The sequence below is a fragment of the Meriones unguiculatus genome, chromosome 2 (assembly GCF_030254825.1).
Source record: "Meriones unguiculatus strain TT.TT164.6M chromosome 2, Bangor_MerUng_6.1, whole genome shotgun sequence".
Taxonomy (NCBI): Eukaryota; Metazoa; Chordata; class Mammalia; order Rodentia; family Muridae; genus Meriones; species Meriones unguiculatus.
Window position 1 is genome coordinate 5323029 of NC_083350.1, and position 14928 is coordinate 5337956.

At 48.2% G+C, this 14928-nt stretch overlaps 2 protein-coding genes across 3 annotated transcripts in view; one reads left to right on the forward strand and one right to left on the reverse strand.

Moving 5' to 3' along the window:
• The window catches only part of LOC110542132 (cytochrome b5), a 32960-nt gene extending 22359 nt beyond the window's left edge, over positions 1-10601 (reverse strand). Inside the window, exon 1 of one of the 2 annotated variants that reach the window (XM_021628776.2) lies at positions 10333-10601. In XM_021628776.2, the coding sequence (XP_021484451.1) occupies positions 10333-10461 (129 nt within the window). In that variant the 5' untranslated portion in view covers positions 10462-10601. Of the gene's footprint in view, positions 1-10013; positions 10179-10332 lie in introns of those variants that run through there. The other variant, XM_060376974.1, reaches the window with a different exon arrangement.
• A 359-nt stretch (positions 10602-10960) lies between these two features.
• The window catches only part of C2H18orf63 (chromosome 2 C18orf63 homolog), a 61913-nt gene continuing 57945 nt past the window's right edge, over positions 10961-14928 (forward strand). Inside the window, exons 1-2 of the mRNA XM_060376950.1 lie at positions 10961-11013; positions 12606-12743. Of these exons, the coding sequence (XP_060232933.1) occupies positions 10961-11013; positions 12606-12743 (191 nt within the window). The remainder of the gene's footprint in view (positions 11014-12605; positions 12744-14928) is intronic.

Consider the following 14928-nt stretch of genomic DNA (forward strand, 5'->3'; position numbering starts at 1 on the left):
GACAAATATGTAGCTTTTGATACCAACTTTTCCGTAGACCCCTCCAGGTGAGCGATGCTGGCACCTGAAGTCTGTTAGAGGGACCAGCAGGCTGTCTCCAGAGGGTGCCTGCAGGGCCTGTGAGAAGAGGGGAAGGGACTGTGGCTGAGTGACAGCTCGACTCTAGCAGGTAGCTGTTTCTTCCAGATTAAAACAGTCTTCGTGGGAAAGGGGAGGCTAAGAAGTTCACAGGCCACTCCTCTCAGGGTCACACGAGGCACACACGATGGCTGAGCAAAGGAGGTATAGCTACCTAACAGCTGCACGGGGAACCCACGTGAGCATGCTGGATGTGCTTTTTGAGCTCTCACAGTTCTGTAAGTAACACCAATAAATTCATTGGTTCACCAAGACTTGGATAGGATTGTTTCACTGGTTGGTAGTCAATGCTCTTCATGGGGTGAACAGACATTTCCTTACATCTCCCTGGGAGAAGTCTTCCAATACCCCCCTTCTAGCTGGGAAAATAGAGCAAGGACGAGTGTCCAGTAACAGGGACAAGTCACATTTAAGAAAAGCCAACTCTGAGTCAGGAAGTGTCTGAGAGAGTCAGCCCTTCCAGCCCTCTCCACGTTCGAAGTGTGGCTGTTTCTATCACCCTAACTGTAGATGCACAAGCCGAGGCTCAAGCTGGCAAAGCTCAGGGAGACTCTAGGGTGGGAATCCAGGCAAACCAAGTCTCTGCACCAGTTTGTACGCTGGGGATAAAGCACTGCCCTCAGCTCTGCTACCAGATCGAAGCCCAGAATGAGCTCTGCGGCCCCAGCAATGCACATCTGTCAGCCATCTGCCCTCCCTCCAACCACTCCAGATGTTTTCTGGTGGCCTCTAGTCCGTGTCAAGGCTGCCCTTGAGAGCTTAACCAGATCTTACAAGTATAAAAATATAGTGGTTAATAGTTTACTTACTTGTTTTTGTGTATTAAGAAAACATTCAGAAAGGAGAAGTGTGCAAATATCACTTTCAAGTCTTTGTAAAAAAAACCCCCATGATCACTTATCAAAACCTTAAAGCAGACCCTCAAACTGCAGATAAACCGCAGAACAGAGTTGATTCAGGCACCCAAGAGTGTCCACGCAATAATGTAGTTTCTTCCTACCCCATCACCCCACTCCTATAAATTGTTGAATTCTAGCACCAAACCCCTAACAACCCCCATTCTTACCAACTTCCCCCATCATCAAGACAATGGACTTAATTAGCTACCAGGATTCTGAGCAGCTAAGAGTTAGACAGACTCCCCGGTAGAGGGACAGATAGGGAAAGAGGCCATGGCTCGGTGGTTGAAGCAGTGAATCTCCAAGATAGCCAACTTCTTCCTCAGCCTCCTGACTTGAGACAAGAGCGGCCTACCAGGAAGTCTAACTCCTAGTCTCTTAGTTCTACTACTGCAGAGGCTCAGATTTCTCAGAAACATGTGGAGACAGTGGGCTCTTCAAGGTCAGCTGTGAGTTGAGCACCTGTGTAACATGGTGTCCGCTGTGAGCTGGCAGATAACCAGTGCTTTTCTCTCCTTGAAACAGGAAAGCAAAAGACCTCTTTTAGAAATAAAGTGTTAAGCGTTTGGACTAAAACAAGCCATGAGTCAGTGATGAGTGTATGTGGGGCCAGTGTGCCTGGCTAGTGTTTCAAATCCACCATCACTACGCCTGTCTCACTGTGAAGAACTTGGAGATATAATTGTCATTCTGACTCCTGGAGGGTACAAAAGCCCCCAGTTCTGAGGCAATGACTCTGAAATAGAGGGTAGCGGGTGCGGTAGCTTAGAGGAGACGGAGGAGGACTGCTTGCTGGTTGGCTGTTTACCTGGACTTCTGGATTTCCTGACAATGGATACTGGTATTGCCCCCCAAAGAATCCTAGAACCCCACCCAGCAGGAAGATGTAAGGAGGGCTATGTCCCCTTTCCCTTACACCCTTCTTTCCCCTACCTGGGGTTGGGGGTTTGGAAGGGAATATCAGCTTAAAGGAACCCCCAAATAAAGTGGCGTTTGAAAGACTACACTGTGGCCCATTTGAACTAATTTCCATAAAATATGAGGTTTAGAACAAGGACTTTTGTTCACCACTGACAGACATCTGATCCAGAACCATTTGCTGAACACTGTCCTTGTTCCATAGAACTGCCGTGAGAAATATCTGTGCAAGTCTATTTCTGGATGTTCCTATTTCTATTCCACTGATCTGCATATATGTCCCTCTGCCAGCACCTCCCTCTCCAGAGTACTGTAGCCACATGGAAGATCTTTAATTAGGTAGAGTAATTAACCAGAAAGCGTTTAAATAGAATAAAGTGACACAAGCTGGCTTTACTTGTAAAATGACAGTCTCTTGTGATGAGCAAATTCAGGGTCATAGGACAGCGGGCCAGGCATGAGGTGGCAGAGGATTAGACCAGTGAGAGCAGACAGAGTAAAAGTTGGTCAGATTCTAACTTTAATATGGAAGATAAGCCAGAGCTCTTCGGCTGGATTTAACATGGGGTGCAAGAGGCTCAAGACTGGGGACACAAGTGACATCAACGGACACAGGGAAGGATGAAGATGGAAGTTTGGGGCAGAAAACGGGTACTGATTTTTCAGGGGTTAAGTTGAGGGGTCTGTCAGATATGGAGGTGGAGACATGAAATAGACAAGCATACACAACCCAGGCAGGAGAGGTCTTTCTGGCCTGGATATGATCACCCAGAAGTCATGTGACACTAGACAAGGTGGTCCAGGAAGAATGTAAAAATACCCTAGCTTTAGGGTGCCAAGCACCAAGGTCAGAGATAGGAGGAAAAGGAAGAAAGGGAAGCAAAATGCGTGACTAGGGAGCCAGGGGAAAGACAGGAGACCGTATCCAGGAAGCCAAGCAGGAAACAACTCATGACACTTCCCGAGACCTTGGCAGAACAGTTTAAAACACTCACACAATCTGAAGAGAAAGGAGCAGAGGGAATAGAGTGGAGGGGAGTGGTTAGGGATGGCAGGTTCGGCAGACAGGCCTTTAAAGCCTCCATTACACAGAACAGCTTCTGAGGAGACACTGAGGAAGCGCTTCCCAGAGAAGCCATGTGTACATACATTTAGGACATGTTGAGTGATGAAGGGAATGGCCCAGTGGGTTAAGCCCTGAGGAGGGAACTTGTTCATGCAGAACAGAGAACAGAAGGTGGTGAGGAAACGCCATGCCATCCAGTGAGAAAATCGAACCCAGAGCAAACATGGAGGCATCGGCTTGGAAAGGAAGCAGGGAAGTATCTTCAAATATGCTCTGTCATACAGCACAGGGCTTGGCTCAGGCATCCTTCGCTCTGTAGTTATAGAACAGTCCATATTTTCACAACAAAGTCCCAGAAGTACTGAGTGATATATCCTTCAGGACAGAATCTCACCAAGTGTCTGTTGCAGAGAAAGGATCCTGACAGTACACCAAGAGCCAACAGTGGGGAAGGGGTGAACTATGAGAGCTGCAGATTGAGCTGGCTGCTGTGCTCCTCACAGTATCACCTGCTGAGCAGCCGCAGGGTCCAGCGCAGACAGCACTGAGCAGACACACAGGAAGTCCGCCTAGAGGAGACAGGCACTCAGGTGCTGGCCTCCTTGTCAGCAGGCACACACAGCAGAAAGCCAGACAGAAAGCTGTCCTTTCTGTGGAGCTGTCACCTAAAAGGGGCCTGACGAGGGGAAGAGAGGACAGGCAGGGAGGAAAGAAGAACAAAGGTTTTGGGCAGAAACAAGTCTAGCTGGTTTGAGGAACAAGACAAAGGCATGGTGGGAGAGGGAGATGGCGCTACTGCCTGAAGTGGAAGAGAGACACAAGCAGGGCCAAGCACCCAGCTTTAGATGCGGGCAGAGATGGCATTCTATTCTACACCCAAAGGGAAGTCACTGGAAGGAATCACATGAAGACATGACAGCCTTGCTCAGGACGGAGCTGTTGTCTTCTGGAGAGAACATCCCTCAGTGTAATGCTAGCGTGTTAATCAGCCAAAAGCTCGCGCTGCCACCATCAAGCCAAACAAATACCAAAGGCTTGTTCCACAGGCCAGAGCAAGGGTGACTCTGGGGTGATGTCAGAGCCACATGGCGTCCAGGGGCCAGTCACTCAAAGGCCTTCTCCACAGCCTCCTCACACGTCTGATATGTGTGGACTGTTCCTCTGCAGATGAAAAGTGCTCAGACAGTTAAGCCAGGCCCAGTGGCCAAGAATAAGTGGGGCAAGGCTGCTGAACTGCTCCTGTGAGAAACTGGAATGGGAGCTTCCCTTCCCTTCCAGAAAGCCATGTGGAAAAAACAACAGAGGGAAAGAAGGCGTGTGTGTACCCTTCACCTGGTTGCATCTTTGCTTCACGGCCTACATTATTCTCTCGTGGTTGCAGAGACCTCTGAGCAAGCAACAGCACTCCTACCTCGGGACGCAGCACAGCAGAGCGTGACCTGCCACGTTTCACTGCCTGAAGGAGAATGCTGCCTCCAGCAAGTGGGAGGTTTGCTTCAGAGAGCGAATTTTAGTTTTCTTGTCTGCTCTGTATGTACACATCTGTTTAGAGGACGTGAGCATGCATGGGTGTGCACGCGCATGTGGACAAGCGCAGGCACAAGTGTGCAAAGGGCAAAAGCTAACCTTGGGGCTAACCAGCTCAGGTGCCGCCCACCTTGTCTTTTGACACAGGGACTCTCTGGCCTGGAGTTAACCAAGGTGGCCAGTGAGCTCCAGAAGTCCTCCCAAGTCGGCCTCCTCGGCACTGGGGTTACAGGTGTACACCGGCACACCCCGGTGTTTCACATGAGTCCTGGGCATCGATCTTGGGTCCTCTCATTTGTGCAGCAAATAATTTACCGATTGAGCAATCTCCCCAACCCCAACAAAGAAGGATTTATAAGCAAAACACACTCAGCATTACAGCCTAGTGCAAAAGGAATGTTAATAAATATCCAGTAAATGTCCCCTGTGGTAGCTTGTATTACCTCCCTGGGGAGGAGGGAATTAATGGGCGACATCACTGCCATAGTCAAAAGATGGAGAACAGGCAGAATACACTTTGAGACCTGTACGATAGCAACGAGAGCAGGTGAGAAAAAGCTGGTACCACGAGGCCTGCCAGCATTCAGACAGGCCGCATCACCAGCGAGCAGAGGGGACGGAGATGTTAGGATCCCATTCCTCTTCCTCCAGCTCCCCCACACCCATTCTTCATCAGCGTCTCCCGAGCATGCACTGGTTTGCAACCATTGTTTTGACACCCACCTGACTAGAAAATATATTTTATAAGTGTAAGGAAGTAAATTCCATCTCTGCGACCCTCCTGAGCCGAGGCTACAAAGGCCACGCTCTGCACAGGCCCTACAACAGAGTTTGGCCCAACCAGCCTTCAGCTCATTCTCCTGGTTCCAAAGCAGCGAACAGGCAGGAGCCAGCCTACCAATACACTTCCTGGAATGTTCCAAGAAGACTCCATCCAGGCAACACCGAGAGCAGACTCTTAAGAGAGAGGGAACGCTCTGGGCTACTGCTGGCGATGCCCAGTTCCCAGAGGACAGGAAGGTGCAGTATCAGCACCATTTCCATGCTACAGCTCCAGGCATTTTTCTCTTAATTTCTTTTTCTGATAACAATACATGTCCACATGATCCAGAAGAGTAAATCACAAGCAGGTTTTGGTTACTAGGAGACCTGAAAGACTCAGAGAAAAAAACCCTCAGTTGTGTGAGCCCTTTCGACTGTCCACCAGGACCACCATTCCAGAGCACATTGGTGATACCAAGACTAAATGAAAAAGCAACACAACTCCTCACAAGTTTTCACCACAGGCTCTATCGCAAGGGGTCACAGGGAGATGGAATACAAACTGTGCAAGAGGGGGTGCGATAAAATCCACCTGGATAATAAAGACGAGGCCGGGAGGGACACGAGCTGAAGGTAGCTCAGTGAGGTTCAGTGGGCAAAGCAACAGATGACAGAAGGGCTTGGAAAGCATCCTTCCACTAATGTAGAACACACCCTGACAAGTGTGGGTGCGTGCTTGCACGTGTAACCTGACTGGAGAGCTTTGGCTGGGCTGCTCTGTGTGGCTACCAGAGGAGGGTGGAATTCTAGGAAACTGCAGTTCTTCTCTTCCCCCTCTTTCATATTATTCTTTGCAATGATTGTGGATTCTTCTCCCCACCTAATAAGCAGTAAAGTAAATTTAGAAGTTCCAGAAGAGAGATGGCTTCCCACACTGTGTGATGCATCTTCCTAGAAAATCATACTTCAGGTGAAGAGTTGGATTTTGAATAGGTTCTTTTGCTGGAAAACATTATAATTACTAATTATGAATTAAATCAATATTAGAGCTAACCCACAGCAGATAATAATGTTAGTGATAATTTATAAATTCTTTCAGGTGCTAGGGATCAAATCCACAGCCTTGAGCATGCTATAATAATGCTCTGCCATTGAGCCATCCCTCAGCTAGGGAAGAGAATAATCAAAACGTAATCATTGGTGGCACACCCTGGTCATCCTAGCACTCAGGAGGCTGGGACAAGAGACTCACAAGCTAAAGGCCAGCCTGTGTCTCACGGTGAAATAAAAGAGCAAGAAGTGGGAGGTCGTTTAGTGGCTTATCTGGCAAGCTCAAGGCCCAAGTTCCATCTCTAGTACAAAAACAAAATAAACCAACGACAACAAAAACAAACAATAAACTTTTAACTTTCTGAACACCTTTTCATGCCATGTTTTCTAAGCCTTTTTCACACTTTTTCCCCCAGTACACTAAGACCAGACCCAGTGCCCCTACCGCAGCCCGATGTGTTCCCTTGAGTGGAGGAGGACAAGAGCTATTCAGATTCTATTACACAAGAAAGGTGCCGTGGGTTGCCTCCCAGGGTTCTGGAGTCTCCTAGAATAACAGACATCCGCCTTGAGCAGCGATTAGCGTCTTCACCTAGAGCCTGCTTTATCCCAGCTGGCCTGCATAACCCATTTTACTTCCTTATTTATAAAATTTTCATCACCTTAAAGACAAACAAAAAAAGTAAAGTGCTTCAAGTGTGCTATACTACCTTTGTTTTGATTTTACTGGTGCTTTTGTTTTGGTTTGGTCTTTACTGTTTTAAAACAAACTGGAATCTCTTTTCAGAAAAGGCACACACACACTCACATACAGACACCACAGAAGAAATGCCTAAAAGACACATAAGTGCAGTCTCCAGGGGGCCTTCAAGATAAGGCTTTCCTACCTATTTACCCAGGATGCCTGAACCACCAACCAAACTACTCCACCAAGTAATAGGATTTCCACTTTACATCCATTAAGGGCACATGTGGCTGCAGCACCAGCTAGAATTCCATCCCAAGCTAGTGGTATGGCTGCACCAAAGGAAAAGTCCTATGCCCTCCAGTTTCTCAGAATCAAAGAGAGCATCTTAAATGTCTCAGAGGACAGGGGTCACAGATTCTGAATTCTTAGTCTATAAGCAGACACAAAAAGTAAAACGTGACAACAAAATTTCATTTTAAGCGCCCCCCCCAAGCCAAAGTGAGTCAGAAGCTAACAGCCTCTGAGCAAAAGGATGCTCTCAGAGAATACTCAAGCTTCAGCTTAAAACCACAGACTGTCAGAACCACTAGAAAATGTTCTGTGGGGAGGAGAGCCAACTTGCCTCCACACTGTCCAGGAGATATCGGTGTGACAAACACCCACTGCCCAGCAGAGAAAGGTAACGGGATGATTAAGCAATGCTCTCTTCCCTCCTTCCACAGCTCCGCCGAAACCTGGCCCAACCACAGAAGGGGGAAATGCAAACTGGTCCTTGGCCTTAGACACCTGTTTTCATTTCAAATAATGATCTCTCAAATGTCTATATCACTAACCTGGCTAATAACAGGATCTGATGACAAGGCTCGATTTCATAAATGTAAACTCTAGGGGTCAGGACTAGAAGAAAAAGGGAGGTTCGTAAGATTTAAGTACTAAGGCTTATCATCTTGTTGGCAGGCACCAGACAGGAACCAAAGCCCTGCTGCTGTTTAGATTGCCTCCTGCTGCATTTCTATCCATCCTCTGAACCTCAGAACATTAATTTGAGAACAGAGTTCACACTGCACAAGTAACCTTCAAACTGTGTTCTTGACTAGAAAGATTTTTCCAATATTTCAAGATTATCTTTTGGCCTTGCACTTTACCTGAACTCTCAAGCACTCAGCGACACACATCCCTGCAAAAAGGAAACCACAGCTGGAGTCTGCCAGGACCGCAGTTACAAACGGAACACTCATCTTCTTCTGTTCAGGAAACATTTTTTTTTCTAGTTTTGGTTTCTGGAGGCAGATTCTCACTGCTGCCCAGGCTAGCCTCTCTAACTCTCAGGAATTCTCCTGCCTCCCACTCCTGGAAGTGCCAAGATTTGCAGGCATGCACACCCCACTAGTGAATGCTTTCATTCTCACGTCAGCGGCAAGAAGGCGCTGCTGGTCTCTCATTTACACAGGCGGAATCTAAGGCACAGAGCAGGCAGACAGCAGAGCAGGCACCTATGTCACAGCACGTGCTTCCTCAACAGAAATGAGGGATTCTTAAAGGATAAGGAAGCCTCAGGAGAGCACAGCCTTGTGGACCAGTGAACCCAGAGCTGGTGGAGACAGGGCTCCTAGTGACAGAAACATCCTCGTGTAAGAAGGATGCTCCTCCCATTTTTTTTCACTTGTAAATTAGCAAGAAGGGACTATTCTTCAGTTCCCGTACTTCATGAAATTTCTGGAACCTTGAAATGTAGAAGGAAGCAGAGGGGGGGGGCTAAGGAAAGGAAAGTGGGGCAGATGGCTAGACGCTTCGCTTCAGGCCTTGAAAAGTATTTGTTTTACACCAAAGCATGAAAACAATCACGTAGAGCTAACAAAATGACTGAAACTGGAGGAATCTAGAAAGAAGAAAAACTGTGGCGGTATGTCCCGAGAGCTGAGCTGAGGACCTCTGAGCTGTGTGCAAGTCCTCACCCAACCGGGCACATGCAGCCAGTTCCACAGGAGGAGCCACTCACGTGGGTGGCTTATTACACAGAACTGTTAGCTGGAGGAGCTGTGATGCAAAGCTGCTCTGGGAGCAGCAGAATGAAGGCAGGCTGAGTCCACACCTCACACCATCCCCAACTAAACCAGAACCCTATTTTATCGTCAACAGTCGGGAATTCTATCAAGAAGCATCCAACCCCAAACTTCCAAGTTTTTCTCTGTGTTTAACATTTTTTACAAAACAAAAATCTCTGGTATAAATTATAATCTAGCTAAGACTAAGCCTCAACTTTTGCCCAGCCCTCCAAAACAACGACAAAATACAAAAACAAACCATGCAAATCACCCCTTATCATAGATAAGTCTTCTTATTTATTGGGAAGAACTGGGATGTAAAAGTTGCTGTGGTTCAAAACACTCTCAAAGGAACAAAGTGCATCCAGAGGGAGTGAAGACAGCACCTACGAAATGCCACTTGGGCTGTGCAGCCGAAACTACAGCATTGACGGCAGTGCCGCGGACGGAAACGCCTTCCTTTATACACCTGCGAAGTAGCTGAAGGGTGAAGTCCCAGTCTCTGGACTGCGCTGCCTAATGCCCTCCTCCTACTAGCTCAAGGCACACACTAGGGAGTCACCATCAGCGGCTGGGCCTCTCGGACAAGTCACTACTGCATTAAAGCTGACACTATTCAGTCTCCGCTTAGTGGGCACTAGTAAGCTTCCAGGTCTGGACTTCAGGGCGGCCCCTCCTGGACTTCCAACCCTAGTGAGGCAACCCTGCGCGGGAATCAGCTCTTCAGACCAGTGGTCTCCAGGCGGCTGAGCTGGGAAGTGCTCTGGGAAACCGGGCGTTTTCTGGTCTACGTGGAGAGGGCCTTACATGCCAGGAGAAGCCAAAAGAAGAAGAAAAAAGGCTCTCTTAAAATCCTCACGCAGCCGTGCCCTCCCCCACCAAGTGCGCAGGTAGCTTCTACCCGGGCCACTCCAGAGCACCTTGTACGGATCCAGCTCTGTCCCCCACGGCAGCCTGCGAAAACAGCTCACACTGCAAGGATGCTCCCTGCCCTCCCGGAGGCATGCCCAGGTGTGCAAACCCAAGGCGCACAGGAGCACAGACACAGGTGTGCACACGCAGGTGAGCATGCTCAGAAGCGAACACGAGCGTGCAGACGCGGAGGTCCCTCCCAAAGGTACGCAAACAACTGCTCGCTCACAGATAACGCGCCCGACGTCGGTGCCAGGTCACGCCCGGGAGACCCACGGCCGGGGCCACCCTCCCCGCGCCCCACCGGAGCGTGCGCGCCCGGCTCACCTCTTCCAGAAACTTGGTCAGGTCGTACACCTTGTGATGCAGGATCACCCAGGTGCTCTTGCTGTCTTTGTGCTTCTGAATCTCTTCCAGGGTGTAGTACTTCACGTCCTTGTCTGCCTGCCCGGCCATCTCGGAACAGTAGCCTCCCGGGCCCCGCTACGCAGCCGTGCAGGGTGGTGCGCTGTTCACGTCTGAGCGGCCTCCGCCCGGGACATCCCCGGCCCCAGCCGGCCGCGTGCCCAGGACCGGGGGGGTGGCGCCGCGAGCTGGGCGAGGCCCGCATGGCCTCCGGGGATTGGCCAGTGCGGTGCTCCCGCCCGGCCGACGCCCTCCAGCAGGCCAATCACGAGCCCCCGTGCAGAGCTCGGCTGTTGATTGGCTAGCACAGGTGCCCGTCACCATCACCCGCTGCCGGCGCGGAGGGTGCGGCCTTCCCGAGTCTGCGCAGGAGGCGGCGGGTGGGGTCACGGGGAGGCGGGGAGGGAGGCGAGGCCTGAGGTCCGGGCGCTCAGCCGGGACGGAGCCTGGGTGGCCGCGGCAAACTCCGTCCCGGCCCCGGGTCCGTCCCTTGGCGCCCAGCTTCGCTTGAACTCTCCGTGTGTCCTAACCAGGGCGGCCTTGCATCCTGATGATCGTCTGGAACAAAAACCGCAGAGATCCAAATCCACAGAGTGACCATCTGTGCGGGGGGGAACCCTTAAACACAGAAGACGTGAAGGAGCCGCTCACACCGCATCACAGCCCTTGAGCCAAAAGTATGGGCGCGGGCACTTTGCTTCACTGTGTCTGCAGGGGTTGGGAGTGGCTCCTCTAACAGGCAGACAGAAACTCCTAGGAAAATGCCTCATAGAAATTATTCGCACCTAGTACTTTCTGGCACCCGAAGTAACTTCTGTGCCACCGGACCCTGACGCCGCAAGACTTTTTCTTACCCTCTTTCTTATCCTCCTCCTTCCTAAGTAAGGACCAGCGCGCGCTGGGTCAGCTCCTCCGTCACTCCCTGCCCTTTTACAGGAAGTAAGCCCCACAGACGTCTAAGAGAGACCTCTAAGAGGTCGGGAGGCAGAAGACTGAATGTATTTGCCTATTTAAAAAGCCCTTCGAAGTTTATTTGGGTCTTTTCAGCAATGGTAATTAACTTCAAAAAACAAACAAACAAAAAACCTAAGTGATTGGCACACCAGCGCTTCCCCAAGGAAATCAGTAAGTTCCTGAACATAGTCGGTGCTTGGAGCTAAGTTCCTTCCCCCTTAGCTTCTCCAGGAAGACCTGCTCATTGGGAAGCAAACATTGCCTAAAGCACTCCAAACTGTTTCCACTGTTTCTTTTTAACCACAAGAAAGTATTTCCAGTTGTTAGCCAGAACTATTTCTCAGGTGCATTATTTATATTAGGATGCTGATCAGTTTAGTTCACATACAACGTATGAATATTTTATTTTACATCAACTAAAATATAATGTAGGAAATTTTTCCAAATGAGTTGTTTGTTTGGACTTTGTTTTGTTTTGTTTTGATTTTCTTTGTGTTTGTTGTTTTTTGTTTTTGTTTTGGTTTTTTGGAGACAGGGTTTCTCTGTGTTGCCCTGGCTTTCCTAGAATTCATTCTGCAGCCAGGCTGGCCTTGAAATTTCGTGCCTCTGCCTCCCAAGTGCTGGGATTAAAGGGCGACCACCACCACCTGGCCTGGGTCTTTTTTTTTTAAACCTTTAATTTTAAAGCATATCTTCATGGGAAGTTACAAATATGCACAAATAGGTTCTCTGTATCTCTCACCCAGTTCCTGGAATGGCTACACATAACTTTGCAATACAAAAACAAGGAAGCACACACCTGCAAAACAGCAGGCAAAGACAGGACAGCAAGACTGAAGCCAGCCTGTTCTACACAGCAAGGTCCATGTCTACCTTAGTGACTGCCCTGTCACAAGCTCTAGCTGGCGCTGTGTTCAGGAATTACACTCACATCCCATGCCATCCCTACCCCTTCCCCCCGCCCCCCGGTAATGAGGAACCTCTTTCATTCCTGTTATTTTTGTCATCACAAGGTCTATGTAAATGGGATCACACAATAACATATTTGAGATTGGCTTTTTCACTAATTGCTGTTGATATTCATCCAAGATGCAAACTGTATCCATAGTCACTTCATCTTCATCACTGAGAGGCTACATAACCGTCCTGGCAGGAGCAAGGGTATTCCAGGGAGAGACAATTTTGTCCCCTCCGTTAGCTATCAGATTGCTGAGACATTGCCCCCAAATTTATTTCCATAGGAATCTCATACTGGGAGAAGGAGAGAGCTCAAGCCCAGTGCCAGCCAGAAGAGGACCTTGTCTCCGAGGAAAGAGAGTCCACAGAGTTCTGCCGAGCTGTCAGCATGCATTACAGGGGAGACTGGAACTGAGCCAACGGTGGGTCAGTGACTCAGCTGGAAATGCTTAGTTACGCTTAAGCCTTCCATCTAAACCTGAACTTATGCCGGACAAAAACCAGCTGAGGCAGGCAGGCGGTCACCAGAGCTCTGTTAGTCGCTTTCCCCATGTGACGGCGTTGAATAGGTCTTCTTGCTCTGATGCTCTCTATCACTGTTTGTTTGTGTGGCCTGTTGGGATTGTTGATTGCGCTTGTTAGGACTGCCAGGGGCCAGGCTTTGACCTCAGGAGCTTCAGGGCGATTTCACAGTGTGGGCGACCGTGTTACAACACCTTGTTTACAAGCTCTCTGCTAACAGGACATTTTGGTTATTTCCAGCTTTTGATTAACTCCAGAAATATTGCTATGAGCAACCGTATACAAGTTTTGTGTGAACATAACTTTTTATTTTTTTGGTATAAATGCCACACAGTGTGGCTGTTAGGAAATATAAGTAACTGTATGACCAGTTTGTTCAGAAAGTGCCAAGTCATTGTCCACTCACGTTCCTCCGGCAGTGCCTGAGGGACCCAGTTTCTCAACACCCTGTGCAGCGGTTTCTGCCCTGGCTCCCTTCCATAGGTGTCCAGGGTGGAAGTCCTCGCAGAGCCACTGCTCCATGTGCTTATTTTCATTTGGACTTCATCTTTCTTCGCTTTTGTAATTTTTCAAATGATTTTACAGATAAGTTAGTTCATTGTAAGAAGTGTGATTTTTTTTTAACCCATTTGTGGGTTTTCCTCTCATCATCGTAGTCTTTGTCAAAGCAGTGTTAATTTTGGAGACACTAAATTTTTATTTGGTTCTGTGTTTGTTTTGGTGTTTTCTATGTGATCCAGTCTGGATGGGAACTTACTGTGTAGCCTATGCTGGCTTCTCTGGTTCCAGGAGATCTTTCTATCTTTGATTCTTGAGTGGCTTGGACTACAGGCATACCCCACTACTCCCAACTGCAACATTAAAAGCTCCATTTTCTTTGTGTAAAGTAAATGACTCACACTGGAGTTCCTTCTTCTTGTATCGAATTTCTCGAGCATTATTTGTTGAGAAGACTTGAAAGGAAAGGAGTAAGAAATCCACTATACAGTAGCAACTCACACATGGGTTATTTGGCTATACTTAGCAATCAAACAAACACAGGACCTGGTCAGCAAGAGAAAGAACATGAGTGGTGTTAATTTTATGTGCACAAGGAGATCTTTATAAGAGACAAAAGTGAAAAAAAAAAAAAAAACAAGCAAAGTGTGGTGCTTTTTAGATCAAGAACAATAAACTTGTGAAGAGATGACAGGGCAAATGGACCTCTGAACTGTGGAGTAAATTCCAGGGAAGTCAGGAGATAGGTGAGAGGGGTGTGAAAGACAATGGAGGACAAGGGCCACGTAAAGCACCTATCTGTAAAGGTTTATTGCCGCCCTTTGGTCATCAAGGCTATTTTTACTCCTGGTGTTAAAAAGTCAAGGTTTCAGCTTGAAATAATCACTATGCCAGGACCACATAATTGAGACAAGTCACTAACTTCTTCAATAGCTTGTCTTTACCAAATTCTTTTGGTCTATTTATCAAAAATCAGTTAATTATGGCTACATGGAATTAATTCTGAATTTTATATTCTGTTGCATAGATTAATGTCTATGCTTCCACCAATACCATATAGCCTCAACTACAGTAACTACAAAATAATTCCTGAAATCAGATGGAATGAGTCCTCCATTTTTTTTCTCTAACTTTGCCTTGCCATATTTATATAGAATATGGTCAACCTCTGCATTACTTTTCTGTTACTGTGATAAAACACCATGACCAAAGCAACCTACAGAAGAAAGGGTTCATTTGGGTTCACAGTCCCAGAGGGAAAAACGTGGTTCACTGAAGGAAGGCGTGGCTGCTGGAGCAAGAAACAGGCATGACGGCTAAAGCAAGAACTGAGAGCTCACATCTTGACCCAAAGCTCCGTGGTGGTTTCAATAAAATGCCTGTCTCCCATAGACTCATCTATTTGAATGCTTAGTCAGCAAAGAATGGCAGAAGTGAGAAAGACTAGGACGTGTGGAGGCCTTGTTGGAGTAGGTGTGGTCTTATGGGAGAAAGTGTGTCACTGCACCTTCAGGGTGTCAAAAGCTCGAGCCAAACCCGGTGGCTTTCTCCTCCTACTGCCCACCGGGGATCCAGATGTAAGTCCCC